The following is a 27,462-nucleotide window of genomic DNA, read 5'->3' as shown; positions in this document are numbered from 1 at the left end:
TCTGCAGACTTTAGAACAAGACTGTATGGTTTTAAATCCAGCTCTGTCACTTGTTAGCCCTGGACAAGTCTCCTAACATCCCGTACCTTAGTTTCCTCCTCTGTGAAATGGGGATAATAGTACCTTACCTCATAGTGGATATAGACTGGGCATGGGATTGTCATAAAGATTTTTACATTGACCTTAGAACAGTGCCATGCACAGAGTAAGCATTAGCTGTAATTTTTTTTTTTTTTAATGTAGAAAGTTTTTTTTAAAAAAAAGGTGTTTAGGGTCAAGTTCCTGGTAATAGAACATCATTAGTATGCACTAGAAGTGACCCTGAAACCTGTGTCATTTCCATAGCAGCAGGGTGCCGTCCGTGTGTAGGACCAGTCAGCACCCCTCCACCCCCTCACTGCATGGCCTGAGTGATGGAGACTGTTCCTCTGCAGCTACATCAACTTTTTCTTTTTTTTTTTTTTCTGAAAAAATGTGATTCCTGTTACCCTTATCAGCTGTAGGTGGTGGAATCTGTATTCCTCTCCTTTTGAGATGGAAGTAGACTGATGTCATAATAAGAAATATTTTAATTGCTTTTTGCCAGGCCTTTCTCATACCCCACTTAGATTCTTCTCTGGTGCCTGCTTCTCTCCCTGGGGTTCCCTCTGTGAACCGTGGGTGGGCAAAACCATAATGAAGCTATTTCCTGGTCCACAGATTGTAACTGGCCTCATTCTGTTGTCTCCTTCCGTTAAAGTGCCTCTATTTCTGTTTTGTTTTGTTTCCTTTCCTTTCTCTGTGATCCAGGGGATCAGTTCTGGAGCCAGAAGGGACAGTAGAAATCAAATTCCGCAGAAAGGATCTGGTGAAAACCATGCGTCGGGTGGACCCCGTCTACATCCACTTGGCTGAGCGATTGGGTATGTCTGCTTGTCCTCCTGGCAAATCAATGAGCCGTTCAGCTGATTTGTAATGAGTGCATTCATAGGCCAGGGGAGAGGAGGCACTGAAGCATTTGATCAGATTCATGATCATCTTTATTTACTGTCCTCTCTATGGTAAGAACCCTAGTAGAATGAAATAGTGTGTGTAATAGGAGGGAAAGTGGGCCCTTAAAAAAGCAAAAGTCACCCGATTTTTTCTTCTGATATTTCCTTGTAGTTCAAACAGCCCATCTTTCTAGGCTTGTGGATGTCCTTGTAAAGAATGATTAGCTGGAAGTTGCTGTTGGGGGCAGGCTGATCAGGCAGAGAACATGCTAGGCTTAAGTATCCTGTTTCTGCTTGTCTCTCTGGACGAGCCTGCCTTGTTTCTGAAGAATCAGTGTCACAAGATGGAAAAGCTGGAGGCCTACCCAGGCGGCATCCCGGGGCCATCCTGAGCTGGAGAAATGGAAGTAAAGATTGTACACTGTGCACTTAAAACAGAGGCCGAGCAGCAGAGTCCCTGGGAGCATTTGCACTCCATGCTTCCAGCCGTTACCGTGTCGCTCGTTTGTTTCTGGAGCTTTTGGAAGGCGCTTGCAATCTGGACATTGGACTAAACTGTGGGAGCCCTGTGACAAGTCCAGAGTCTGAATGAGTTTCAGAGTCTCTTAAAACACTGATTTTCTGCCCAGGTCTCCCACTGAGCCCTTTGCTATGTTAGTAAAGATAATGGCTTAAGGGTCTTTTGTTTGTTGGTTTGGTTTGTTTTTGTTTTTTAAAGACAACAGGGAGATTGTCTTTAAAAGGTAGTGAAACTCAGTGAATGGAAGACATAAAAAAAGAGATGCTAGCTCATTTATGTTCCAAATAGTAAGTTAATTAATAAAGTACCATTTGTGAACTCTTTACATCCTCACCATTCAGAGACACAGAAACTTCTGAGTTTGCCTGCCCTCACCCTAGAGACCGCACGTCCTGGCATCAGAGCCCTGAGCCGTGCACAATGTTGCTTGCCATACACAGCGACTCGGGTTACCGTAAACCCTGTCTGTGTCCCATTGTTTGCCATTAGGAAACAGCCACCAATGACTCTACCCCACCGCAGCCTGATCCTTTTATAGGAAATGCACACATACAACAAGAAATTGGCAAAGTTGTTTCTAAAATCTATTGCCACCCAGAATTGTTGAGGTGGTTTTTTTCCCTCTTTCTTCTCCAAATAGGATAATTACTTCTGACCAACCCCATACACTTTAATTAAAGTAACTGCAGCTCAAGAGCAAGTTACTCACAACTGTACACAGAGAGAGCTCTAAAAGCTTCAGCCACTGATAAGCATCTCACTTAGATGGCTCATAATTGCTCCCGGCATCCAGCGATCGCCGCCATCGCCGTTTTTACCACTAATTCTGCACGAAGGCAGCAAAGCCACAATTGCAGGACACAGCGAATTGCATAATTTTCTTTTTTTTCTTCTTTTTCTTCCTTTTTTTCTTTTTTCCTGATTTTCTTTCTGGCCAATTTAAAATTTGTCAAAGTCGGTCTCCTTCTGGATCACTGCCCTTTGATATTTCGCGCACTCCATTTGCCACAAACAAGCCGCAGGGCCGCAGTTCATGCTGACTCCAGCAGAGAGAGAGCTCCATTTATCTTACACTGCCTGCTGAATTCCTGCTCATTACCTGGGGGTTCACTGCCTCTTTTTAACCCCCCAATGGCTGTCATCATCCCTTCAGAGTAACTGGATGGTAGGAAGAGGGATCCTCTCTAACATCTGTTTGCAGAATAACTGGATGGTGAGGGGTGGGGGGCTGAAGCTTCTTCCTCTTGAAGGAAAGTGATATCGCTCCCACGTTCACCCAGCATCTTTTAACTTTTGAAACACGGAAAGGGGAAAGGGAGGAGATTCCCAAGGGATGGCCGTTTAATCATTTGTTACAAATCATCTCATTATCAATTTCCTATCCACATTGAAGAAAACCGTATTTATTTAACCTTGACCAAAATGGCACTAGAGGAAGAATCCTTAGTGGGCTAAATGTGAATCAGGCGCTGGCCCAGGGCAGCTTGGGGCATGAGCAGGGGAGCTGGAGTAAAAATAACTACGTACAGGTCCTGGGTACGTTGCTTGCAGGTAAGTTGTTTAACTTCTGCAAACATCAGCTTCTTCATCTAGAGAGGGGGGGTAACGCTCCCACCTAGCCCGTGTGAGGATCAGATGAATGTGCTCTGTCTTTGAATCTGCAAAGCATTTTTCAAACATGGCGATTGGCATCGTTTCCTTTCCATCCTAATCAGTGGAAGAAGCAGATGCCATGTTTGTAATCGAGCATTTTCTGTGGCTTAGGCCCCCTTTGGGAGCGAGTGGTATAGGGAAGGAAATACGAAAGAAGCAGAAGAAGCAGTCTTGTCTCAGGTATTCTCAGTCAGTCAGGGAGACCATAGACGTCCAGGTGTGTTCGTGACAGAAGAGATCAGTGGGGATGTAACAGAAGAAACATTTGTGAACCTGGCTCCTTTTGGTTTCACATTGGCTTTTGGCTCCTTTCTCAGTGCCTAGAAGCAGACTGCCAAAATGCTTTTTCACAAAGTGGGTAAAAATGACCTCAGTTTCCAGACTGAGAGATCGAGGCAGAAGGAAGAGTTAAATAAGTCATCCAAGGTACAAAGTAAATGTACGCTAGTGCCCAGAAGGGAATTCTGGTTCCCTGTGTGCTACTTTTCTCAGGATTTCTTCAGATTTTTACCTCAGCTGAATACTAAGCCTGATCAAAAGTAAACAGGAGTTCTGGTTTTATAAATTTATTTATTTATTTATTTATTTTTGGCTGCTTTGGGTCTTTGATGCTGCGCGCGGGCTTTCTCTAGTTGCGGTGAGTGAGGGCTACTGTTCCTTGTGGTGTGCGGGCTTCTCATTGAGGTGGCTTCTCTTGTTGCGGAGCACGGGCTCTAGGCGCGTGGGCTTCAGTAGTTGTGGCACGTGGGCTCAGTTGTGGCTTGCCGGCTCTAGAACTCAGGCTCAGTAGTTGTGGCGCACAGTCTTAGTTGCTCCGCGGCCTGTGGGATCTTCCCGGTACAGGGCTCGAATCCGTGTCCCCTGCATTGGCAGGTGGATTCTTAATCACTGCACCACCAGGGAAGTCCCTAAACGAGTTCTTTAAACAAGAGTGCTTTCCCTTTGTGATCTGAAGCCAACTCCACGGAGAGGAATCTGACATAGGAGGACGCCTGAGGAGTAGATGTTACCCTGTGTTCCCAGTCTCTTCCCAAATGGGCCTCTGCACGGGGGAGCGTGCCATCAGGTCACTTAGACAAACCAGTGCATGGTGATTGACTGTGCTCAAAATACTCTCTAAGGATAATGAGTAATATTTAACTTCTGAACAGCTAACGTCATCTCTTTCAGGATTCTTATTTTTTTTAAATGGCCTTTTGTCATTTTATATAGTTAGTTTGGGTAGAGGTGGTGAATTACTAGTTTACAGTTCTGTGATTATAACAGAGAGTATGAAAATAGTACATAGATTGGTCCCTGATAAAGGTAAAGGGAAGAATTACCCCAGCAAGAAATGTGATGTCAGACCAAATACCAGAGTCTTGCATTGCTGGACCAGTTCTGACCCTGGGTTCTCAGAACCGGGGCTTGGGAGAGTCAGTGCAGAGAGGAAAATGCCCTACCATTCTGGTTGCCTTAAGGAAATTAAATTCCTTCTTTGGAAACAGAGTGCAGCCCTCCAAGGCTTCCCTGTGTCTCTCTGATATCCTTTTACCTCCAGGACAGGGAGAGTGGCCTTAGAGCAGGACAGCGGCCTTAGAGTGGGACAGCCTTCCCAGCCTGGCCTCTTGATGCTGTGACGTGAGATCCTCTTCTGGATCCTCATCCTCCTCTTGTGTTCCGAGGGAAGTGACAAATCAATTTAGGTAGAGAGAGAACCCTCTGGCCCAAGTGTGAAGCCACTGTAAGCTCCCCGCCGTCCCTCTCCTCAGTACAAAGAGCACCTGGGCAAAGGAGCCGCTTGGTGGAACTTCATTCTGCTCCAGACACACGTCTTGGTCATGGCCCTGTTCCCAGACAGCCGGGCAGCCTGCCATGCAGCGCGCTGGCCGTGCCCACGTGGCCGGAGCGCGTTCTGGGAGTGACGGTCTGACACGGGCAGCGGCGAGCACCACTGCTGGCCCCTGCTTGGCCGTGCGGCCCTAGCCCGCACCCCGCACCCCGCACGCCTCCCGGCCTGAGGCACCCTGGGCGTAGGTGGAGTATTGTGGCTGCGGGGGAGGATACATGTGTCTGTGGAAATCCTCAGGAATGCCTCACTCCCAAGCCTTCTCTTTAGCCAGCGGGATGACAGGAAATGGATGCTTCCTTGAGTTACGGGGACTCAAGGGTTAAGCTGCTTTTCTGGCGGAGGTGATCCAAGTTTCTGCGCTGTGTGTGCTTTTCTATCTCTTGTGCCCTCTTCAAGATGCTGTAAGCTGAAAAGAGCCCAGGTTGCTTATTTGAGGCAGAAAGCAGTGTCCTTACCTGGAAAGTTGATCATGGGAAAGAAAGAAGTCCTAATAGCCTGGGGAGTGGCCTCTGGCCCTCTCCCCTGTTGTACAGAGTGTCCTCCCTGGCACCAAGGCCCCCAAGCACTGGCTCCTTGGTAGGTAGGCTGCTGAGAAACAACGTAAGACTTTCTATCATGAAGGTAGAGATGATGGGCTCCTCCCTTAAGTTAGCAACAGCTTAAAACCCACCTCATCACGCCGATTCAGAAGCTCTTTGGCTTGATGCAATTTAGTGCAATAGTGACAACATTTTCTGGGAAGGAGAAGGGGTCGTCCTTTTGGTGTGATCTGTTAATCTGATTGTATTTATAGAAGCATCTGGGCTTGCCTCTTCCCAGGAAGGAGTGAGTCACAATTCCCTCAGGCTGGAGGGACCTGGCAGGCATTTTGTTAGACTGTACCTAAGCTTCTGCCTGCCTGAGGCTGTCATGAGAACTCGTCCGAGGGACCCTCTTCCCCACTTGGTCCCATATGACCCAGATCCTTGTCCTTCCACCTGCCAGACTTAGGAAGAGCAGCTTAGAGAAAGAAAATAGTACAGACTGCCAGGCTTAATTGCCACTAGAATTCAGAGAATTCTGTGCTGTTTCCTGACTCTTTTGTGTGGGATGTTTGCACGGGGGCACAGGGGACAAGGCTTGCAGGGGGAGTAACGTATCTAATATATTTTTTTATCCCCATTTGGAAATCTCTGGGTTTACGATAATGATTTTTAAAAATATGAACAGTAGAGCACTAACGCCATCGCAAGGAACCTCAGGGTTAAACATCCCTTGAGAGGATTGCTGTTAAAATCAATATGCATATACAGTTGTATTTAGATAGTTACGGCCCCCTTTGAAGAAAAGCAGATATATGAAAATGGAATTTAAAAAAAAAAACTAGATACACTGGGAGAAATTATTCCCATTACAAAAGGATTATTTGCTTTACCAAAGGATTCACTGCAGGGTTCCTTCTAAATAGCTCCCTTAAGGCATTTAAAACAGAATCTGATTTCCAAAGTTTTTCAAGAATGCTTTTGTGTAAAGAAAGGCACACCTGTTATGGATACGGAAATAGTTTTGCAGGTTTTTTTTTTTTTTCACCCTATCTTACTGTCTTTTAGAGAAATTTCTTTCAACATAGAAAATGTGGTTACATAGATCTTTGAAACAGCTACTTATGTTTGTACTTCTGAATCTTAATAAGATTCCAGTCTTTTTTATGCTGATTTTTCAATCTTAAGGTTGAGGAATGGGTATGTGTTCTCATATCTGAGATATTCAGGAGCCTAGTGGGGAGGGTGATCTAGTCCTTTTCTTTAGCATCGTAAGTATTTAACCAATCACAGCAAATTGCCTTCTTCTTCAGAGGAGGAGGAAGGGCACATAAAAGTTAAAATTGGGTTTAAATTTACATAGGCTTCTTGATAGAACTAAAAAAAAAAGTTAAGAATTAAAAGAACACACACTTTAATATCACATCCTTTTATTACAACATTTTTCCTGTTTGCCAGATTAGGATGGTTGTTACATTAATGAGAAACAGCTCAGAAAAGGAAAGAGGTTTCTGCAAGGTCACCTAGTGCCTTTGGCTGAGCAGAGAATTTTTAGCCTACCACTCTAATTTCTATTCTAAGCTTTGAAGGTCTCACCCTCCCCCCAAATCCTACTCCGTGGTCTGCTCATCCATACGGTAAGGCTGGCCACCTCCCGCCCTCCCCCAGGGTCAAGGCTGGGTAAAAGCACCTCCTGCCGCAGAAATCAGCCGTCTCCTCAAAAGCTTCTCTTCAGCTTTGACCCCATGGAGGAGAGATGTGGCTTTTCATTATGTCCCTGGCCCCTGGAACACCTGACAGGCTGCTGTCCTGTGGACACTTGCAGGTCAATTTAACTTGTTTCATTTAAAAAGCATGGACTCTGAAGCCAGACTGCCTAAGGCCAAATCACAGGTCCATCATTTCCTGGCTTTGTGGCCTTGGACAAGTTACTTCGCTTTTTTTGTATGCCTCAGTTTCCCCATCGATAAGATCACAGCAATCTTTTAGGGTTGTCGTGAGGATGAAATGAGATGAAAAGTACTTAAACAGCACGAGTATCTGGTAACATCTCAGTAATGTTAGCTTTCATTTGATCAGACTAGTAATGCCTCTTCTTGCGTTTAACTCTTTAAACATTTTTAATTGTAAGGTTGGATTTTTAGGATTTCGTGGGGACTCTTTATTTTGGGAAGGAAGGCATGGGAGTGACCTACCTCTCTTTTCCCTTTTCCCAGTTCAGCCTTTTCCTAAAGTAGGATTCTAGAAAGAATGACTTTCCTCTCTGTAGCATATTCTTAAACACACTCACACATGCACACACACTGGCTTGCTTTCCTAAAAACCCTGAGGCCCTGCAATCTGGCTAGAAAAGAAAGAAAACCATTCCAAGATATTTAATTGTACAGGGAGCTTATAGGATTGATCGAGAGCTTAGCTTTTTACAATAGTCCAGTGAATAAGAAATGCTCCTGACAAACGATCAATGATAGGATAATCACTCTTTATCCCCCTCCTCATTCTTACCTTCTTTCTTTCAGGAGAGCAGGGTTCAGAAGTCAAAAATCTTTATAGACGCTGCTTTTAAATTAAGCAGAAAATAGACATTGACATATTTGTTAATCTCCCGTAAATCATTACTGGGGCTGGCTGCTTTGCTCTACAAGGAGAGGGGCCCTCAGTGTGCTACAGGAGGGTGTAAAACTAGCTTAAGAGCAGCCTTTGATTTTTAGAAAATAAAATGTAGAAAACCTTTTTTTCCCCCTTAAAACAAAGCACACAAAACTTTCTCTTTCTCTTGGGCATTTAAAAATACATACATTCTCTACTTCTGTCTTTTCCTTGCTTTGATGCTTTTTTGAGGTAGGTCTTGAACTGCAATCAGAGGCATCACCGAAGGAATCAGACAAGGCAGGCTTTGGGGGAATGTTCTGGGATCTTCCTAGTCTCACTCAGGAGGGCCAGAGTATTGTAGGTGTTTATTTTGGTATTCTTTCAGAGCTCTAGGATAGCTTGACTGGGTGGATGAGAATTTTGTTAGTCCAGGAATCAGCCTCCTCTGTCCCTCCAGCTGGGTAAAGCCACGGTCTTATTCCCCCAGTGCTCTGTTCCTAAGCGCAGAAGTCCCCCTGCTCTGCACGCAGGGCTGAGCTGTGCTCTCAACTCCTCCTAACACAGTGAACCAAACTCTCCAGCTAATTGCCCTTCTGTGGCCACTGCCAGGTCTCCTGCTTGGCCACTTTCAGTACCATTTAATGTAGAAGAACACAGGCTTCAGAGACAGCCAGACCCAAGTGTAAATCCTGACTTTTCTACTTAAGAGCTGGGTGTCATTGGGCAAGTCACTTTTACGTTTCAGAGCCTTGGTTTTCTCATTTGTGAAACAGAGACCCTGTCTGTAAGGTTGGGTTATTATAAAGATTAGAGATGATGTATCTGAAGCAACTTGGAAAGCGTTCAGCAACTCTGAGGTATTCCGCTTGGCAGCAGTGTTAGCAGCTGACCAGACCTGGGTCTGAACTGCGCGTGGTGACTTATGAGCTGTGTGATCCTAAAATCACGGAGTGCAGTGCCTGGCGCATAGGAAATGCTCAGTAAATGGTGTGTGTTGTATACGGGGCGCATATATGTATATATGTTGTTGACCCTGAGGGAGAACGTTGTGAGGGTCTGGAAGTCCCTATTCAGCCATATTCACGGTCCTGCCATCCCCCGCCCCCCAGCAGGGCTGTGATTTTACCTGATGATCTCGCAATGCCTCAGAGATATTGCGAGTTCACTTCCAGACCACCACAATAAAGTGAATATCGCAATAAAGCGAGTCACATGACTTTTTTGGTTTCCCAGTGCATAGAAAAGTTATGTTTACACTATAAGTGTGCAAGAGCATTATATCTGAAAAACAATGTACATATTCTAATTTAAAAATTCTTTAGTGCTAAAAAATGCTCACCATTATCTGAGCCTTCCGTGAATCATAATCTTTTTGCTGGTGGAGGGCCCTGCCTCGACGTTGGTGGCTGCTGACTGATCAGGGCCGTGGTCGCTGAAGGCTGGGGGGGGGGGGGGGGGGGGGCGTGGCAATTTCTTAAAATAAGACACCAGTGAGGTTTGCTGCATCGATTGACTCTTCACAAACGATTTCTCTATAGTGTGCAGTCCTGCTTGATAGCATTGTTGGATTTCACCATAACAAATACAGTACAGGTATAACTCGCTTTACTGTGCTTTCAAACTTTTTCATTATTATTATATTTCTTATGGTGATCTGTGATCAGTGATCTTTGATGTTATGTTTTGATGTTTTTATACTTGTTTTGGCATTTTTTAGCAATATTCTCTAGGTATGCCTGTAACAGGAGGCGCTACCCTAGAGACTTGCATACAGAATGGGAATTATTGGAGATGCCGTCTCGGTCTAGTCGTGGGGTGGGACTGAGGTGGAACCTCAGCTTTATCAGGCAGGAGTCTGCCATCCTCATTTAGCCTTTTCTGAAGTTAAAGGGATACTAGTACCGAAGCGCTTGTACACATAAGCCAGAAACACACACAACACAGTGTTCAAAAGCTTTGGGAGCCAAGCTGCTACATCCAGGTCCTGCCTCTGCCCCTTTCTAGCTTGGTGACCTTGGTAAGTTACATAAATTCTCAGTGCCTCAGCTTCCTCACCTGTAAGATGAGGAGAATAGGAATACCAACCTCATAAGGTTGTTGTAGGATTAAATGGGTTAATAGATGTAAAGCACTTAGAACAGTGCCCAGTGCCCTGTAAATAGTAGCTTTGATTACTGATTATATGCACTGGGGAGCCAGGATAAATTTTTTTTTTTAGTTGTACTTATTTTTTTAACTTTCCATTTGATATAATTTTACAGGAAAGTTACAGGAATGGTACAAGGAACTTCTGATGCCCTTTTCTCCAATTCACCTACTGTTAACCATCTTCTTCGACTTGCTTTACAATTTTCGCATGCACAAGCTCCCTCGCTCACTCTTTCTGCACACATACGTGTTTTCTTTGAACCATGTGTGCTAATCTGTAGACATCACGATCCTTTATCTGTAAATATTCAGTGTGTGTTTCTAAGAACACAGACTTTCTTTTACATAAGCAAAATACATTTATTAAAATCAGAAGCTATAACATTGATACAATACTGCTGTCTAATCCATAATTCATATTAAAATTTTACCAGTTGTCCCAATAATGTCCTTTATAGCCTTTTTTTTTTTTTTGGTCCATATCTGAGATCTTATCTCAGAGCACATGTTGCAATTTGTTGTCCAGTATTTTGTCTCTTTTAACCTGGAATAGTTCTTTAGCCTTTCTTTGTCTTTCATGATCTTGACATTTTTTGAAGAGTCCAAGCCACTTTTTGTAGCATTCCTCAATTTGAATCTTATATTTTCCATGGTTAGATTCAGATTATGCATTTTTGGCAGGAATACTGCAAAAGTGATGTCATGTCCTTCTCAGGATGTCGTATTAGGAGGCACGTGATGTCAGCTTGTCCTGTTCTCGGTGCTGGTTAGCTCTGATTACTTGTTTTAAGGTTTTGTTCACTGGGTTAATCCACTGTAAAGTTGCCATCTTCACCTTTATAATTAGTAAGTAATTTGTAAGAAGCTACTTTTAAACTATGTAAATATCCTATTCCTCCTCAAAAGCTCACCCACTAGTTTTAGTATCTGTTGATAATTCTTGGCAGAATCAATGACTGTGATGGCTATAAAATGGTGATTTTCTAATTCCATCATTCCTTCTCTATTAATTGTTAGTCTGGGGAGAGAGAGGGCTTTCCCTTCCCTTCTCCCCCATTTATTTATGTCAGGGTGACTCATGGGTTCTTATTTAATTCCATAAATATTCTATCCGATGCTCAAATTGTCGCAGATTTAGCCGGTCAGAACACCTTCACACTGGTTCCTGTGTCCTTTTAACATGTCCCAGTCAGTTTTTGAGTGCTTCTCCGCTTTTTGTGACAATACACTCTAGGCTGATCTTATATTTCTCCTGCCCCAGCCCCGGAATAAACCGTTTCTCCAAAGAGTCTTGGTTCCTTTTGTTGGAGGAGGAAAATGAAAATGTCAAGGGTGTTAGACCTGAGACCATCTCATTTCAGAAGAAGCTGGTCAGCTCTCCTCCCAGGAACTCTCCAGGCAGGTCCACCTAGAATGAACGGGCCTCCATCTCATCCCACAGTGTGGGGACCCACTGCTGTTTACCTGGTTTGGAAAGAAGGCTGCTGAGGGGTCAGGGGCCCAACGTGATGGGTCAGTGGTTGCCTCTGTGTGAGAGCCCAAGGAAAGATAGCCCTCTGCACTCTTCATCACAGTTTCAAAGTAGTGATGGGTTTAAAAAAAAAAAAAAAGGTGGACTTGGGCATCCAAAAACCTCATGAGACTGAAGCTAGGTACTAGAGTTATACATGTGTTTGGGTATAATACGGCTCACTCAGCAGCCCAAGGCTGTTTATGGCATGTGATTCATAGTGGCATAAAAAGCAAGGCCCGTTCCAGACAGACATGCTTGAAATAGACCTTTCTGTTTTGCATCCCATCACCTGTGGTCATGTATTTATTTGTCAGCTTTGGTGACAAAGCACTTCAGGTTGTCCCCAACCCCAGGGGCTGTCACCTATTGCTCTTTCAGTTAGACTTACTCCTCCTTACTGGGCAGGCAGATAAATTCTCGGTATTGATTGCAAGTCCCATTCTGAGAGTAATTAGGAAGAAAAGCACAACGTAGCAGCGCCTCTCCTGGGACACTGTTGAGTGGGGGTGGGAGGCTGCTTGTTATAAGGAGTCCAAACTCTCATCTGTTGCGTAAGGGTGCCATGTGCTCATAAGCTGGGGGATCCAAATGGGGTTTGTGGACTGCCTTTCTCTTTTCCCTCCTCCTCTGCTTTTAGCCCAAGAACTAGAATGTCTTTGTCACTGTGGTCAGGGGTTGGCTCTGCCAGTAGCAGCCCAGGCAGGAGACTAGGAGGCTGGCTAATCCACCGAGCTGGCATGCGACACATGCCTCTGGCTCTAATTGGATCGGATTCTACTAATTTCAGGTTAAGAGTATGCAAACCTGAGATTAAAGCTGTGAAGTAAAGCAGCTTGCGAACTGAGGAGTCATCGGGTCCTGTCCAGCCGGGCAGGTGACGGTGTGGACGTGGGGAAGAAGAGCTGCTGGTCTGTGTGCGGAGGCGCAGGGCGTGCCCCCCCCCCCCCAGCGTGTCCCACACCCGGAGCGGTCCGGCCGCTCTCGTGCTGGTCAGCAGGGCACGGCATGGTGCCCTTCGTGGGGATGAGGGGCCCGCTGTCAGTCAGAGAGGTGGTGAGGGGCACGGGCTGGCACCCGCTCGGGGAGTGGGCCCCCCCAGAGTTGCTTTCATAGTTGTCAGCCCCACAGGGAAGGGAGGACACGGGAGCCCCGTGGCCAGGCAGGGACAGGTCTGGCATCTGGCAGAGTCCAGTTGTCAGCAGAGAGGTGGTGAAGACGCTGGAGAGCTGGGCCTCAGAGCTTCCCATGACTGTGGCTGCCTCTGAGCAGAGTCCTGGCGCCCAGCCCGACGGTCTGTCCCCCCGGCCCGCCCAGCCCGATGGTCTGTCTCCCCGGCCCGCCCAGCCCGACGGTCTGTCTCCCCGCAGGCACCCCCGAGCTAAGCGCGGCCGAGCGGAAGGAGCTGGAGAGCAAGCTGAAGGAGCGGGAGGAATTCCTCCTTCCCATTTACCACCAGGTAGCCGTGCAGTTCGCTGACCTGCACGACACGCCGGGCCGGATGCAGGAGAAGGGTGTTATCAACGTAAGTACGGCGTCGCCGCTTCTCCTCACTTGTCAGAGACCCGCCACCAGCCCGTGTCTGTCTCGCGCCCACGGGCTCCCACGCAGGGAGCTGTCGGGGCTGCATTAAAACAGCGTGTGCAGATCAAACCGTGTTCAGCTCTTCTGGAGAGACTTTTCCCTTCTTCTGTACCCACTGCCATCCTGAAACAGCTTATGAGTTAGGTTCCCGGGGACGACTCAGGAGGCAGAGGCTCCATTTTGCTGGTGAGAAACTGAGTCCCAGGCACTCCACTGGGGACAGCTGCCAGGGGGTCCTCAGGCTGTGGGTTACCCCAGTGTCAAGGTCCCAGCAGCGGCTAGCTCACACTTGACCTGCGTGCAAGCTGTCTGAACCGCCTGCTCAAAACCAGCCCCGCGCTCTCTGTTACCCGGGAGTCTGAGCCCTGCACCCCCGAACATCTCAGCTCCGTGTGGGCCGAGTGATGGCCAGGCCCCTCCCCGTGCCGTGCTGCGGTCGGTGGGGCGTGGGGCTGCGCTCCGAACTGGGCAGCCGTCTGCAGGGGCTGGGAGCTCGCGGCCACTCTTGAGTCTCTGAGGGGCTCGCTGGAGGGTAGGGTTTGTGCCCGTGGAGTCCCCTCTGGGCACCGAGCTGGGGCGACTAAGCTTACTGTTGTCTGGGTGCAGGACATCCTGGATTGGAAGACATCCCGCACCTTCTTCTACTGGAGGCTGAGGCGTCTCTTGCTGGAGGACCTGGTCAAGAAGAAAATCCACAACGCCAACCCCGAGCTGACCGACGGCCAGATCCAGGCCATGTTAAGGCGCTGGTTTGTGGAAGTGGAAGGGACAGTGAAGGTAGGTGGGCCCCCTTGGAGGAGCCTTCACGTTCTGCTCCTCACCGCCCCCCGCCAGCCCCTGGCACCGCAAGGCTTGTTGTCTAAGAATCCCCGGGCCTCGGGAGTGGAAGGGAGATGTGGGCCTCGGCCTGTGTCCTCCCCACAGTAATATGTCCTGACGGCTTGTGAGAGGAGGTGGTAGGGTGTTCTTTGCAGCTCAGTCATTCATTCAACAAACCTTTCTGAATGCTTCCTGTACACCAGACCGTGAAGGAGGCAGGCATATGCTCCTGTCCTCGCAGAGCTCACCACCAGGGCAGGGAGACAGGTTCGTCAAGGGGTCACATACAACAGGCCAACATCAAACATGGCAAACCCAGGGCATCGTAGAGCACAGAGAAGGGCTACCTGACCCGCTGTGTGGGAAGGGAGGGCAGAGTCTGGGAAGACTTCTAGAAGTAATGTCTCAGCAGAGACCTGAAAACAAAGTAGGAATGAACCAGAGGAAAAGGCTGGATTAAGAGACAGGAGGAATGTTCCAGGCAGAAGGAACCGCATGTTCCAAGCCTGACAGCAAGAGCACCGTGCACCCGAGGCACTGCAGGAATTTCAGGACGGCTCAGAGCCCGGGATGGCGTAGGGCCAGGGGAGCCACGTGGAGGGGCTGGGAGTTTGTCCCGAGGCCTGGGAAGCCACTGAGAATTTGAAGCGGCAGAGGGACATACTGTGATGCGTGTTGTAGAGAGACCGCTCGGGGGGCTGCGTGGAGGGCGGCGCTGAGGGGGCACGAGCAGGAGCCTAACAGGAGGGGATGGTGATTCAGGCGGCAGACGCTGTGACTCCAGCTGAAGATCTTCTGATTGCAAATCCGAGCTGGAAGGAGATGTCCACCCTGTAGGGAACTATGGATCTGGCATCTCCTGGGGGTGATCTCACAGGGAAGGCACACACCTTGGAGCAGTGCCCGCTGAGATGGTGTCGCTCGTGCTCCTGCCCCGGGGCTGAGGCTGGGACGGGTCTGAGGCCGGGACAGCCAGGCACCAGCATTTGCTTCTGGAATCCTGGGCTACACGAGACAGTCCATGGGAGGATGGGAAGAAAAAGTTGGGACTTTTATTTCTATTTATTTTTACTAAGAAAAAGAAAGAAATCAACCTTTATTCATAGTTAGTATCGGGATTAAATCATATACATCATATATACATTTTAGCAGAATATGGGTAGTATGTGCTGGAAATACACTTGTCTCATTTCCTGATAGCTATGTGATCGAAAACAGGTGGTGACTGCCGGCTTAGAGAACTGCTGGAGGGCCGGATGGAGGGCACACCCGCCTCCTCCTGGGAAGTGTTGCTTGAGGTCTCTGCTGACTGTTCCCGGGAAGGAACCCCAAGATTTGCTGTCAGTTTTAAAGTCAGTGAGTCGGGGTGCTTCTAACATTCACCTCTGTGTTAAGTCTTACCCGTTTCTTAATGACCGAAAAGCTTCCTTGGATAAATATTTCAGACGTGCGGCCTCATGCGACATGTAGTTCAGGTTAAGGTCAGTCTTTGGCATCATAATTGAGTGAGACAATTTTGTCAGTGGCCACTGGCAGCTTCCAGCGGAAGTTGGCATTGAAAGTCACACAAGTGTAAAATAAGAGGCTGTTCTCCAGTTAGGAGCGGCCGGCCAGGTCAATGGAGTGTGCGTGTGCGGCCAGGAGAGGCCCGCACGCCTTCCTCCGCCATTAGTCACTAACGGACGTGCACGGCCTCAGTGGGCACAAGGATGCGGGGAAGGACGGCTCCCCTCCGAGCGTGAAGCCAGCGCACAGGCCCTTCAGTTGCGCCTTAACATCCCACTCCCAGGGGACAGCGTGTCTGGAGAAGCAGGTCATCGCCATCTTGTCGATGGAGAAAACAGTCACCTGTGTGCACAGACCCCTGGCTGGAGATCAAGCGCAGAAGACAGCCTGGCCCCATGGCTCAGGAGGGGAGGCCAGAGGCTCTGGGACCCAAACGTACCCAAGAACCGAGGCCGTCTCCCCTGCCCCCCGTCTACAGAAGAGAGCGTCCCCCTGAGCTCTCAGTCCAGGAGGACAGTCGAGGAGAGAGAGGAAGGGCAGGTGGCCCCACGATGTGGCTTTGAAACCTCCTTCCGGATTCTGCGGGCTCAGCAGGACCCGGTTTAGTGTGGGGCTGGTGATAAAATCTGCAGCGCCCTTGAGAGACGAAAGCGTTGCCGTGTTCAAAAGCCGAGTGGCTGCCTCTGAGGGACCAAGTCTGCTCGGTGCTTGGGAACGGCCGAAACCCCAAAACTGGCACCTTTCCTCGATTCTTCAGTCAGGGATGGATATTGTATGCTGCCTCTCGCAAGGTCTAAACCTGGCTTTGCCTCAAGAAGTGACCCTCTGGTCCTTACTGTGGTTACTGGTAGGGAAAGACAGTGATAGACATCTGTTAGCCGTGCTGTGTGTTTTCTTCATAGAGTTTTGGTTTTTTTTTTTTAAATCTTAATCCTGAAAAAAGAGATTCACACTGTGATGTTATATGACTGAGCAGTAGAATTCTTTTGTTTCCCTTAGAGGAGTCTGAGTTACCATGAGTTATGGGATTCTGTTTGAGTCCACAGGGACAGTCCCATTGTAGGGGATAGTAGGGTTTATGGTTCACAGTTTCACTGCAGGCAGAAGAGAAGCATCACCAGAGCTCCCTGAAAAAATAGCGAGAGCTTAGATTTAAATTAGGTCATAAGAACAAGGCACACATCTGTTTCATGGGCACGTTTCTTCTCCTGATTCTTAGATCCATAGTTTAAGGTATGTGGTTTTAAGCAAGATGATTTTTCCCCCAAGCCCAAGTGGTAGAAATTGAGAAGAATGTGGTATTTGGAATCTCACAATTTTTGGATCCCAGCTTTACAATTTACTGGCTTAGACATACTTAAGCCTCCCTTTCCTCATGTGTAAAAATAGGGATGTTTATCTCACGAGGTTTAGTGCGTTTTATAGGACTTTGTAAGTATCAGGCACCATGTCTGGCGCTCAGTTTCCTCCTCCCTCAGCACAGCACGTTAGAAGGTGGACTGAGAGTTTCAGTGCAGCTGAAATGGTCTTGATGGGAGCCATGTGCCCAGTAGATTCTCAGTCGGTGTTTTCTGACTTGGCGTGCTCTAATTTATCCATGATCTAGGATGCCACAGGCACCCTTACTGTCCAGGAAGCTACCCATTCACTCTTTTTTTAATTTTTATTTTTTGGCTGTGTTGGGTCTTCGTTGCTGCTCGCGGGCTTTCTCTAGTTGCAGCGAGCAGGGGCTACTCTTTGTTGCGGTGCGCGGGCTTCCCATTGCGGTGGCTTCTCTTGTTGTGGAGCACGGGCTCTAGGCACGCAGGCTTCAGTAGTTGTGGCATGAGGGCTCAGTAGTTGTGGCTCACAGGCTCTAGAGTGCAGGCTCAGTAGTTGCGGCGCACGGGCTTAGTTTCTCTGTGGCATGTGGGATCTTCCCAGACCAGGGCTTGAACCTGTGTCCCCTGCATTGGCAGGCGGATTCTTAACCACGGCGCCACCGGGGAAGCCCCAACCCATTCATTCTTAGTCTGGATTTCCAAATGAGATGAATCGTCAGTGGAGGCCCCTGTGAGGAAGGTAGAGGAAAAAGCACCATTGATAGGGTTGTTTGACTTCCACTGTCCCCAAGCTTCCCGTGGACAAGTCTCATGCACCAAATTTCTGATCTAGGGCCAGGGAGCGAAAAGGTGAGGCGCAGAACCTGGGCAGCATGGCTTGGGCCTGGGGCTGAGGCTGGAGTGGCTCTCAGGAAGTGGGGCCAGCAGGCCACCCCAGCCCACATGGCTATTTGCTATTGTACTCCAAAGCCTCAGAAAAAATCACTTTGCTGAGGTGTCTCCAGGCAGCTCACAAGGTGACTTATCTGCAGGGCATGGTAATCAGGGCTCACATCCATCAGCCTGTGCCCTGGTCACTCCCAGGCCCTGCTGTACCATTGAGTAAGGAGGGCTTAACAACAATCCGATACGTTAGAAATGAAACTTTCCAAACAGGTCATTTAGATTTTGTAAGATAGACTAATTACTACATACAATTAAGTGAGCTGAGTAGTGCCAGAGATACTGACCCACTGATGCAGAGCGGGATAAAGTGCCAGCTGAACACATACTGTAAGGCCACTGTTGTGACGTTTAATTATTGATATTTTATTGGTATTAAAATGTTCTGACTGGGATGAGGGCAGGCAGGTGACACAGGGGCCCAGGCCTGTCATGAGGTTAGCACCCAGCACGTCACACGTGGTTAAAATCCACAGTGGGAATAATCAGCCACGTTCTCATAAATTTAAGGAGGGAAATGTAAACAGCATAGGGTTGCCCGTCCTTCTGGCCGGAATGATGATTCCTACAGCTCCATTCCTGGAGGGCAAACGAGGAACTGCAGACTCCCTGACCCTCATGGGGGAAGCACGCTCACACAGTAGAGGAAACCCTCCCAGGTCTGTTACAAAAAACCTGTGGTGCCGTGGCGCCTGCGTTTGTTGATTCTTGCTAAAAACTCTGTTGGCTAGGATTGCAACCCCATGGCTTTCGTGTGCTCTGTGCTGTGGTCAAAACTTGACCAGGGTTTGACTTGGTGGTCATCACCCAGTCGTATTTTGAGTGAATAGCAAATCTTTCATATAAGGGGCCTATATTTTCAAAAACTTGGAATGTGTTGCTTTAATTCTGTCTGGGAGCTTTTTCAATGTTTAGTTTAAATACCTAGCGTATTCTGGCTACAGGAGGGGACGGCAGAAGAGTTTTCTCTGGAGGGCAGCTGGCTTTCCAGTGCAGTGTCTGAGCATCGTTAGAAGCAGGCATCTCGTTAGCTAATACATTACACCAATCAAGGAGAGTTATCTTAAGCCACAATTAATCTGCTCCCTGGCATATGTTGATAGGAAAGCATCATGCTGTTTCTTAATTAAAAGCAAACGGATTAAAAATGATTAATAAGAGTATTAAATATTCTCTTAAACTAAAGGCTTTGGGATTCTTGGGTAAATCTAGTTTTTTTTTTCCATTCTGAAACCCAAGAAGCACGCATTGTTTTCTTTTTTCCTCACCCCAAATCCTCATAAGTAAGGGCATGTGCAGAAGTCCAAATTACCATGATGGAGATGGAAACGTCGGAGTTCAGGGGCAGTGCTTAGGAGTGCAGGCGCATCCGTCCATGTGTGGGGTGGGCAGGAGCTGGTGCGTGAGAGTTAAGACAGCCACACTGTGGGAAACATCACCACCGCCACCCTTGTCAGTAGAGATTGATGTGCAAAACGCTTGCGTGTTCAGCCTCAGAGGTGCCGGGCAGGACCCGCAGCACGGAGAGGTGGGAAGGCCCCCTCAGCTTCGCACTGTCCGGGCCGCACCACCCTGACCAGGAGAGCTGATCTTCTTGTCAGTGATTACAAACAGAGATGGACAAATTTGGGGCCAGAAAAAGAACTGGACACAAGAACTGGAAAAGGCACGTTGCTGATCCTTAATCCTGGGGCTCCTTAATCCTTCAGCTGTGAAGGACTCCTTAAGGGTTGTTAGAAACGTGGACGTCAGTTACAGGACATATAATAAACAAGCAGCACCGCGAACTCGCCGGCCAAGGTGGAGATGGGGAAGCGAGAGTCTGAAAAGAAACCATTATTTTGAAAGGCCCAAAGTAGAACCTTAGGAAACAGCTCAGCGCCCAGTCTCCTCCTGCGTGACGCCTCTGGCGGGGCGCTGAGAACGCACCCTCCGTGCTTTGCAGGCCCTGGGGTCCCAGCCGTGGCTCGGGCGCCTCTGGTGGAATTCAGGCTTCCTGAGCCACCTCCTGAGCTCCCTAACGCACCCACCTATTAAATTACAGCGCCAAACTCATTGTCATTCTGACTTTGACTCGGTTAGTGATAACAGAGGAGGACAGCGCACCTTTAAATGACGAGCTTTGTGTTTAATTACCCAAACAAAATGACATAAATATGAATGAGCCCTAATGGCGGTACTTGGTTTTCCGGAAACCATTAACAAAACGATTCCTAAATGATTTGTAAAGAAAATGAGCGGAGACAGAGAGCCAGGAGAAGGCTATTAGGTTTCTAACACACTCCTGAATTATTATGTAGTCAACTACCTGGGAAATGCTCAGCTAAATGATCTTGAAAGGAGGAGGTGAGAGGTGGTTTGTTGAGACTTTCAGGGTGATGGACATCCTGACCCTTTGGAAAACCCTCACAGAGAACGAACTGGGGTTTAGGTTTCCGGCCCTGCGGCAGGACTCCCCTCACCTCTGGCCTCCTCCAGCTCCATGGCAGGAGGCCTCCACGGCCAGGCTGCTCACCTGCCAACACCCTGCTGCGACTAGAGACTTAAATTTAGGAATCGTGACTCAGTTCCTCAAAAAGCACACATTTCATTTTAAAAACACCAAGTAAACAACATTTCCCTCTCAGTCTGCACTTTACTAAACAATCGGTCAGGGGACTAAATTCCCGTAGCCTTTGTGGAACAGGTAGGGGGACGGGACCAGCGTCCGTGTGAGCACGGATGCCTCTGGGGGGCCCAGGTGGACACTTCAAAAGCCAGGCAGGGAAGACGAGGAAGGCTCCTGTCTTGAGGCCTGCTTCCTCCTCCTGCAAAGCCAACAGTAATGGAGAGCTGGGAACGACTTCTTTACGTCGAGCAAGCTTTTGCGGTGCACTCCCCAGATGCAGACTAGTCCGGGGTCCAGCCTGGCCTGGGCCCTGGTGTCCAAGCAGGCGTCATCTGTTTGCAGGCCTATGTCTGGGACAACAACAAGGACCTGGTGGAGTGGCTGGAGAAACAGCTGGCAGAGGAGGATGGCGCTCGCTCGGTAATAGAGGAGAACATCAAGTACATCAGCAGAGACTACGTCCTCAAGCAGATCCGCAGGTGAGACCCGCGGGGGCGGGTGGGGGTGCTCCTGGGTGGAAGTGGGGCTCACTTCTCGGGGACGAGCGACTCGAGGGCAAACGGTGAGGTGATGAGGCCGCGTAGTCTTTGTGGTCCCGTTCTGTTTGAGACGCTGTGGCTGAGCCACAGATCAGAAGAGCCCTGAAGCACATTCTCGCTCAGCTGCTGGTCCCCAGGGGCACTTAGCAACGATGGCTTAGTTCATCGTGCCCAACTATTAGCTCCAAATGCAGATACTCAAACTGGATGAACGATTCTGTGAGGAAAAGCTGATTGCCTCAGAGTTTCCTGGGAAAGTACCTCCTCCCCTCCCCCAGCCAAGAGTTAGTTGTGTTCTAGAGGCTTCCGTCTTCTCCACAGGCTGGGTGGTGGAGACTGCTGGGGACATTTTTTAAACTTTTTATTTGGACACATTTCATTTACAGAAAAAATGCAAAACTGAAAACAGTACAGAGAACAAATCTGTACCCAAATGTGCCTGGTATTTACATTTTACCCTTTTTGATGTGTCATTTGTGTGTGTGCTTACTCTTTTATATGAGTAAGCACACTCATATATGTGTGTGTGTGTGTGTGTATATATATATATTTTTCTGAACCATTTAAGGGTAAGTTACATATGTCATGGCCCATCATGGCCCTTTACCCCCAAATAGTTCAGTATGCCTTTGCTAATAGGGATATTCTCTTACATAACCATAGTAAAATGATTAATTTTTATAAATTGAACATTTTATCTAAACCACCACTTGCAGACCATTGCTCATTTTGAGTTTGTCTGATGTTTCCTCATGATTAGATTCAGGCTGTGCATTTGTAGCCAGAATATTACATCCATGATGATTTGGCCTTCACGAGGCACCATATCTGGAGGCACATGATGTCATCTGCCTGTCCCAGTGTTAGTTTCCATCGCCTGATCAAGCTGTTACTCAACTTCTACACTGTATAATTCCTGATTTTCCCGTCCCCCTTGAACCTAATAAGCAGCCTGAGGAGAGACACTTAAAGGCCATGCAAATTCCTGCTCACCAGAATTTCCACCTAGATATAGCATCCAGGGCTGATTCTTGCTTGATCCAGTCTTTTTTTTTTTTTTTAATTTATTTATTTATTTTTATTTTGGGCTGCGTTGGGTCTTCGTTGCTGCACGCGGGCTCTCTCTAGTTGTGGTGAGCGGGGTCTACTTTCGGTGCTGGTGCGTGGGCTTCTCATTGCGGTGGCTTCTCTTGTGGAGCCCGGACTCTAGGTGTGCGGGCTTCAGTAGTTGTGGCACGCAGGCTCTAGAGCGCAGGCTCAGTAGTTGTGGCGCAAGGGCTTAGTTGCAATGCAGCATGTGGGATCTTCCCAGACCAGGGCTCGAACCCGTGTCCCCCGCGTTGGCAGGCAGATTCTCAGCTACTGTGCCACCAAGTAAGTCCCTGATCCAGTCTTTACAGTGAGGTTGCAAAATGACAGTGTTCCAACTCCTGCACATCCTGCACAATCACATCTCACCACCCCAATTCTCCTGTAAGCAAAAGTCCTCTCCTCCTCCATTTATTATATATTCGTTATTGGTGTAGACTAGTGAATGTCTTTTTTCAATGATTTGTAATTCATTATTTTGATGCCCCAAATGTCCCAGATTTAGCCAGTGGGAGCACCTTCAGGCTGGGTCCACTATCTTTGCAACATGACCCCATCGGGGTTTTGGTTTTTGTTTTTTGAGGTTACTTCCTCACTTTCTGACATAGCAAAATGTTTCGGGTTCTTGTGGTACCTTGCTGCTGGGGACATTTTTCACGTATGAAAACGAATCAGGTGAGGCAGGGACTACAGGGTCCGCAGTGGACTCTGGGAACAGGTTTCCTGGGCAGTTCTGAAGCTACCCTGATCTAGACCCTGCTGCTTCTCTCTCGTCCTCACTGTCCCCAATCTTCCCCTCCAGCTTGGTACAGGCCAATCCAGAGGTTGCCATGGATTCCATCGTCCACATGACCCAGCACATCTCGCCCACGCAGCGAGCAGAAGTCGTTCGGATCCTCTCCACGATGGACTCCCCGTCAACGTAGGAAGAGCTTTCTGCCCACCCCTGCCCTGCCTCCGGAGAAAAGGGCTAGAGCTGCCTTTCACACCTGAAGCCACTGTAATTAGAAGGCACAGGAGACCAGCACTGGAATCAAAGTGGCATTTTGCTTCCCCTCGATGTTTTCAGGTTACGCATGACATACTGGGACGTAGGGTCACAAGCCCCCACTCCAGCCCACCGGTCACACCTACCCCGTTCAGTATTTATTATTACCCTGGCTGTGACGGCAGTCCTCTCTCCCTGCCCAGGACCCAAGAAGGCAATGACGGGTACAAGCACGTACCCAGAGCTCTTACTACACGCCAGCAGGGCCACCCTCCTGTCCTGCCCGCCCCTCGGTCCGGCCCCGGCAAGTGGGAGCTGTTGCCCGGCAGTCAGCAGCCCGTGCTCGCCCCTGGCCCCGTGAGCCTGCAGCCACCGGCAGCAGAGGAGGGCCGGGGCTGAGGCCACAGGCCCAGCAGCAGGCGTGGGGAGAGGAGGAAGCCTCGGGTCTGTTGTTTCTCACCCCACACTCAGCCCGGTCCACACCAGGCACCCAGTTTCATCACGCCAAGGTACTGCTTATGAATAAAAATTAGAGCATGAAATCTGCAAGCTCCATGGAACTCAAAGATGAGGACAAAACCACGATCCAAGAAGCAGAGAGAGCAAAGAGTCCAAGTCACGGTTGTCGATTTAGGGGCCTCACCCGGGGGCTCCCTTCTCAGAACAAGCGCAGAGATGGTTGACCTGCCACTGCCCCGAGTGCCGCTGCTCGGCTAGCTGAGATGCCCGGGGGTCCCACTGGCAGTGCCGTAGCCCGAGTGGGCAGAGGAGGAGCCAGGCGAGCTGCCCTTCCCGTCACTGATGGAAAGTAGTCGCCATGCGACAGCGAGAGCGGGGCAGCCAGTCTCTCTTTAGGACGCGGAAGGTTGTTACTATTAAGCCTGGAGCTTTGATCATTACAGGAGGTTAATGGTGCCTACAGGGCCATCGTCTCTGTTTCTGGGGCCACTCTTCCCGCAGGTGACACTCTTACTCACTTTGGGTCTCGTCTCTTCCTTGAATGTACACAGGCACAGCCGGTCTCCCCACAGCCACAGAAAGGAGCCCTGGTGACATCAGTGCTCTCGGCGCTGGGAACTGGCCTTCCCTGCTTTGGGGAGGCTTCCAGGGAACACAGAATCCATGTGACCTTAAGATTATCCACAACCCCATCATGGTGCTGCTGTCTTCCAGGCCCACGGGTCCCTCCCTGGCCTCCTCATGAGTTTATTTTCAACAACCAGTTTATTCAAGGAGAGAGCTGACTGATCCCCCCCGTCGGTGTTCCTAAAGCAAGAGTGGCAGGTGATCAGGGCTGGGGCGGCATCCGGTTCCTACAGTGCAGCTAACTGCACTTGTCACTGATGACCAAGGGGGACGTCACTACGACGTCTGAGAAGCAGCAGCACGAATACTTCCGGACGAGCTACGGTTTTGAGCCTTAACCCTACAGTTCATGCACAAGGAAGAGCTCCACTCCTCTCCTCGGGAACTGTGCAGATGGGCACCGTGCGGCTCGATGGGTTGCCACCTGCCCCCGGGAGCCTGGAGCCTCGGCCCGGCGCCATCCAAGCCAAGAAAGGCAGGAGAAGGTGGGGAACAATTTTCAGTCCAGGAAGCACGTCCACTGTTGCTGGTGTTTGCTTACCCAGTAAGCGTGGATTCACCTTTGACCAGATAATTCCTGTACACTTTTCTACAATAAATAAAATTCCACACACCTACAGGTGGTGTGGAGTCCTGTGCTTGCCCTGGCATTTCTTCGTGGCAGAGGGCAGGTGACACTTGTTTACCTCCCCCCAGCCCCCAACAAAATTATGACACATTAAATGAATACATTTAGTCTCTAGAACTCAGCGATGCTCACCACCCCCCCATCCCCAGGGTGCCTCACTTTAGGTCTTACCTGGCCAGGGCTCTTTCCCATGGCGAAGTCAGGAAGAGACACAGCCCGTTACACACACGAGGTTACCGAGGCAGGAGGAGGGTGAGCGATGTATCAGCTGAGACCCGCCTGAGCTAGGATCACCACGCTGTCCGCTCACTTCGGTCACAAAGCAGCCTTCACGTGTCTCACTGAGCATTCGAGGGACGCACAGCCTGGTGAGCAAGGAGCTTCAGTCAAATGTATTCTTTTCATGTTTTGTTGAAATAAACCTCCACGTTTGTAGATGAGTCACTGTGTGTCACTTTAGCCCACGCCCAGCACCTCACTCTGGTTCCACTCTGAGTAGGGGAGCTTTGTAAGGGCGAGCCCTACCCCTGCCGAAAGCAGAGCCAGTGTAAGGACAGAGTGGCGCGTGGTGCTCCTGCAAACGACACCATTCCCCGCCTGGGCAGTTTTCGGGTCCACGTACCCTTGATAGGCTGGGCAGTTTCATGGGTCTTGAAGTGAACACGAAGGTTTGAACCTCTGGGTTTGCGTGATTTGTGGCATTTTCTGGGTCAAGTGAATAGCAAACCATTTTCAGACACCACTTCGGGCCCCCTTTATGGAGAGGTTTTAGATTCTCTGAATAATTTAGCTACTTCATGGCTTTTGAACGCTAACTTTGGGCACAAAAAGGTACTAGGGGCAGGAAACTCAGGCTTGTGTGCCTTCAACCCTCTGCCTCAGTTTCTATGAATCCATGTGGTTGAAGCAGGAATAACATCTGCAGAGAAAGGCACGGGCCACAAGAGAGGAGGGAGGGGAAGCACCAGCCGTTGCTGACTGTTAAACTTGGTGCTGTGTCCGTCTCTTTAGGATGTACAGCAAAGCAAAGGGTGGCTTTTGGCAATTTACAAAATATTAGTTTGAATCACCCTATGCTAGATATTCTAGAAAGGGGAGCAGGAAGGGAGATTCAGGATCCGGGGGAAGGTGCCGCTTTTTGCCTCCAGCTGCTGCTCTCCATGGGCGGGGAATGCTGGGTGGCACAGAGGCCTTGGGCCTTCTCTCCCCGCTAAGCAGGCAGCCGAGAACCAGACCCCAAGTGTAAACTTGGCGCCATCCCTACTCTCGGCCAGCACCCGTTGGTGGTTCTCAGGAAGGTCAGCAAGATGAATGGGAAGATTCCACTGCTGCCTCTGGGAACTTGCCTGATACGTACAGTGCTTTCATCTGTTGTTGGGGAATGCCATTTCCTTCATCAGTCTTTTTAATAAAAGAAAGTTTAAAGCTTTCATTAGTATTACTTTGGGGTAATAAGGAAAAGGTTGAACAGCGAGGGTTCAGTCTTTTGGGAAATGGGATCTAAGCTGGGCCCACACATCTTTCCCCAACTGAAAAACAAGAACACAGTGACAAATGCCAGTACCTCATGACCATCATAGGGAGGACCCTTCGCATGCTCCTTCCGTGTGCGAGATTCTGCAGCAGGCTGTGGTGAGAGGCCTGGAGAGGTGCTGAGCTGGAGGTGAACCTTCATTCAAATGCTGGCTCCTCAGCTTGGGCACAAGAAGGGTAAAACCCAGGCCTGCCCTGATCCACATGGTGAGGCAGAGAGTGCTAAGGACCACATGAGTGTGCAGACAGTGCAGGGCTGAAGCCTACGGGCAGAGAGGCTTCCAGCTGCGAGAGTAAGGCAGGTGCCCCCAGTCACGCGCTCGCACCTGCAGTTATTCAAGAGACACTAGGAATGTTGGCTAGGAGCACAGCAGTCATCTGGGGGAGGAGGGACAATGAAACGTGAAAAAGCAAGTAGGCAGTAGAGCATGATGAGCTTTAAGTGCTGGGCCAGGAAACAAGGTATGTTCCTGAAGAGAGTGGGTCACCTTTGATGGTTTGGGGGTATGGGAAGATTGGGTAAGAAGGTTTAGAAATCAGCCTAATTAAATGAAAAGAGCACAACCTTGGGTGCCAAGAAATCTGGCTCCAAGCTCAGCTCCACGTGTGTATGTCCCTGAGCTGCAGGGGTCACCCAGGAGAGTAAGCCCAGGCCACCCCAGGAAGCACAGAAATAGTAATGGGCGACTGTCCACTATTTTTAATACTCCACAAATCCTACATGTGCCTCAGTCAGGTGACAAAGGCTCACCATGCTGTTGTTGTTCTGATAACTAAGAGATTTACCTACCCAGGAAAGGGTACTGGATTCCTCATGCTGGCCAAAAGCTCCAATGGGCAGTTAATAATAATAAATAATGGAAACAGGACATCTTCATAAATGCAGTATTTCAGTAAGCAAAATCTTCCAAAACATGGGATTCCCTGTGGTTGGTGGAGGGGTGGAATGATTACAGAGCCTCAGCTCTGAGGGGACTTGGACCCACCCAGTGGGCTCAGCCCATTAGGAACTGTAAGGAGATGAGACAGATGGCAGCTCAAAGTGGGTCGGATGATGGGCCTAATCCCAGAC

The 27,462-nt window shown here is 49.0% G+C and overlaps 1 protein-coding gene across 2 annotated transcripts; it reads left to right on the top strand.

Annotated features, from left to right (window-relative positions):
• On the top strand, nucleotides 1-25,297 carry LOC309619119 (acetyl-CoA carboxylase 1-like). Of its 2 annotated transcripts, XM_082373990.1 has the most exons (6): nucleotides 485-902; nucleotides 13,117-13,271; nucleotides 13,937-14,107; nucleotides 20,870-21,006; nucleotides 22,958-23,077; nucleotides 24,154-25,297. In XM_082373990.1, exons 1-6 carry the CDS (start codon nucleotides 857-859, stop codon nucleotides 24,194-24,196), a joined length of 672 nt encoding a protein of 223 aa, XP_082230116.1. In that variant the 5' UTR covers nucleotides 485-856; the 3' UTR covers nucleotides 24,197-25,297. The 2 variants fall into 2 exon arrangements, with proteins under 2 accessions (XP_082230117.1, XP_082230116.1); XM_082373991.1 differs by lacking the exon at nucleotides 22,958-23,077 and having other exon boundaries at nucleotides 1-902.
• The last annotated feature ends 2,165 nt before the right edge of the window (nucleotides 25,298-27,462 follow it).

Source organism: Balaenoptera borealis (genome assembly GCF_965194805.1).
Source record: "Balaenoptera borealis genome assembly, chromosome: 20".
NCBI lineage: Eukaryota > Metazoa > Chordata > Mammalia > Artiodactyla > Balaenopteridae > Balaenoptera > Balaenoptera borealis.
Note: the sequence above shows the minus strand (reverse complement) of the source record. Positions and strands in the feature narration are given on the sequence as shown.

What these genes read in the sequence shown, in the direction of transcription:
- LOC309619119 (XM_082373990.1), top strand. Translation starts at nt 857, where the DNA reads ATGCGTCGGGTGGACCCCGTCTACATCCACTTGGCTGAGCGATTGG. An exon ending in CCACTTGGCTGAGCGATTGG is followed by an intron (nt 903 to 13,116) that starts GTATGTCTGCTT and finishes GTCTCCCCGCAG; the next exon opens with GCACCCCCGAGCTAAGCGCG. An exon ending in GTCCTCAAGCAGATCCGCAG is followed by an intron (nt 21,007 to 22,957) that starts GTGAGACCCGCG and finishes CTTCCCCTCCAG; the next exon opens with CTTGGTACAGGCCAATCCAG.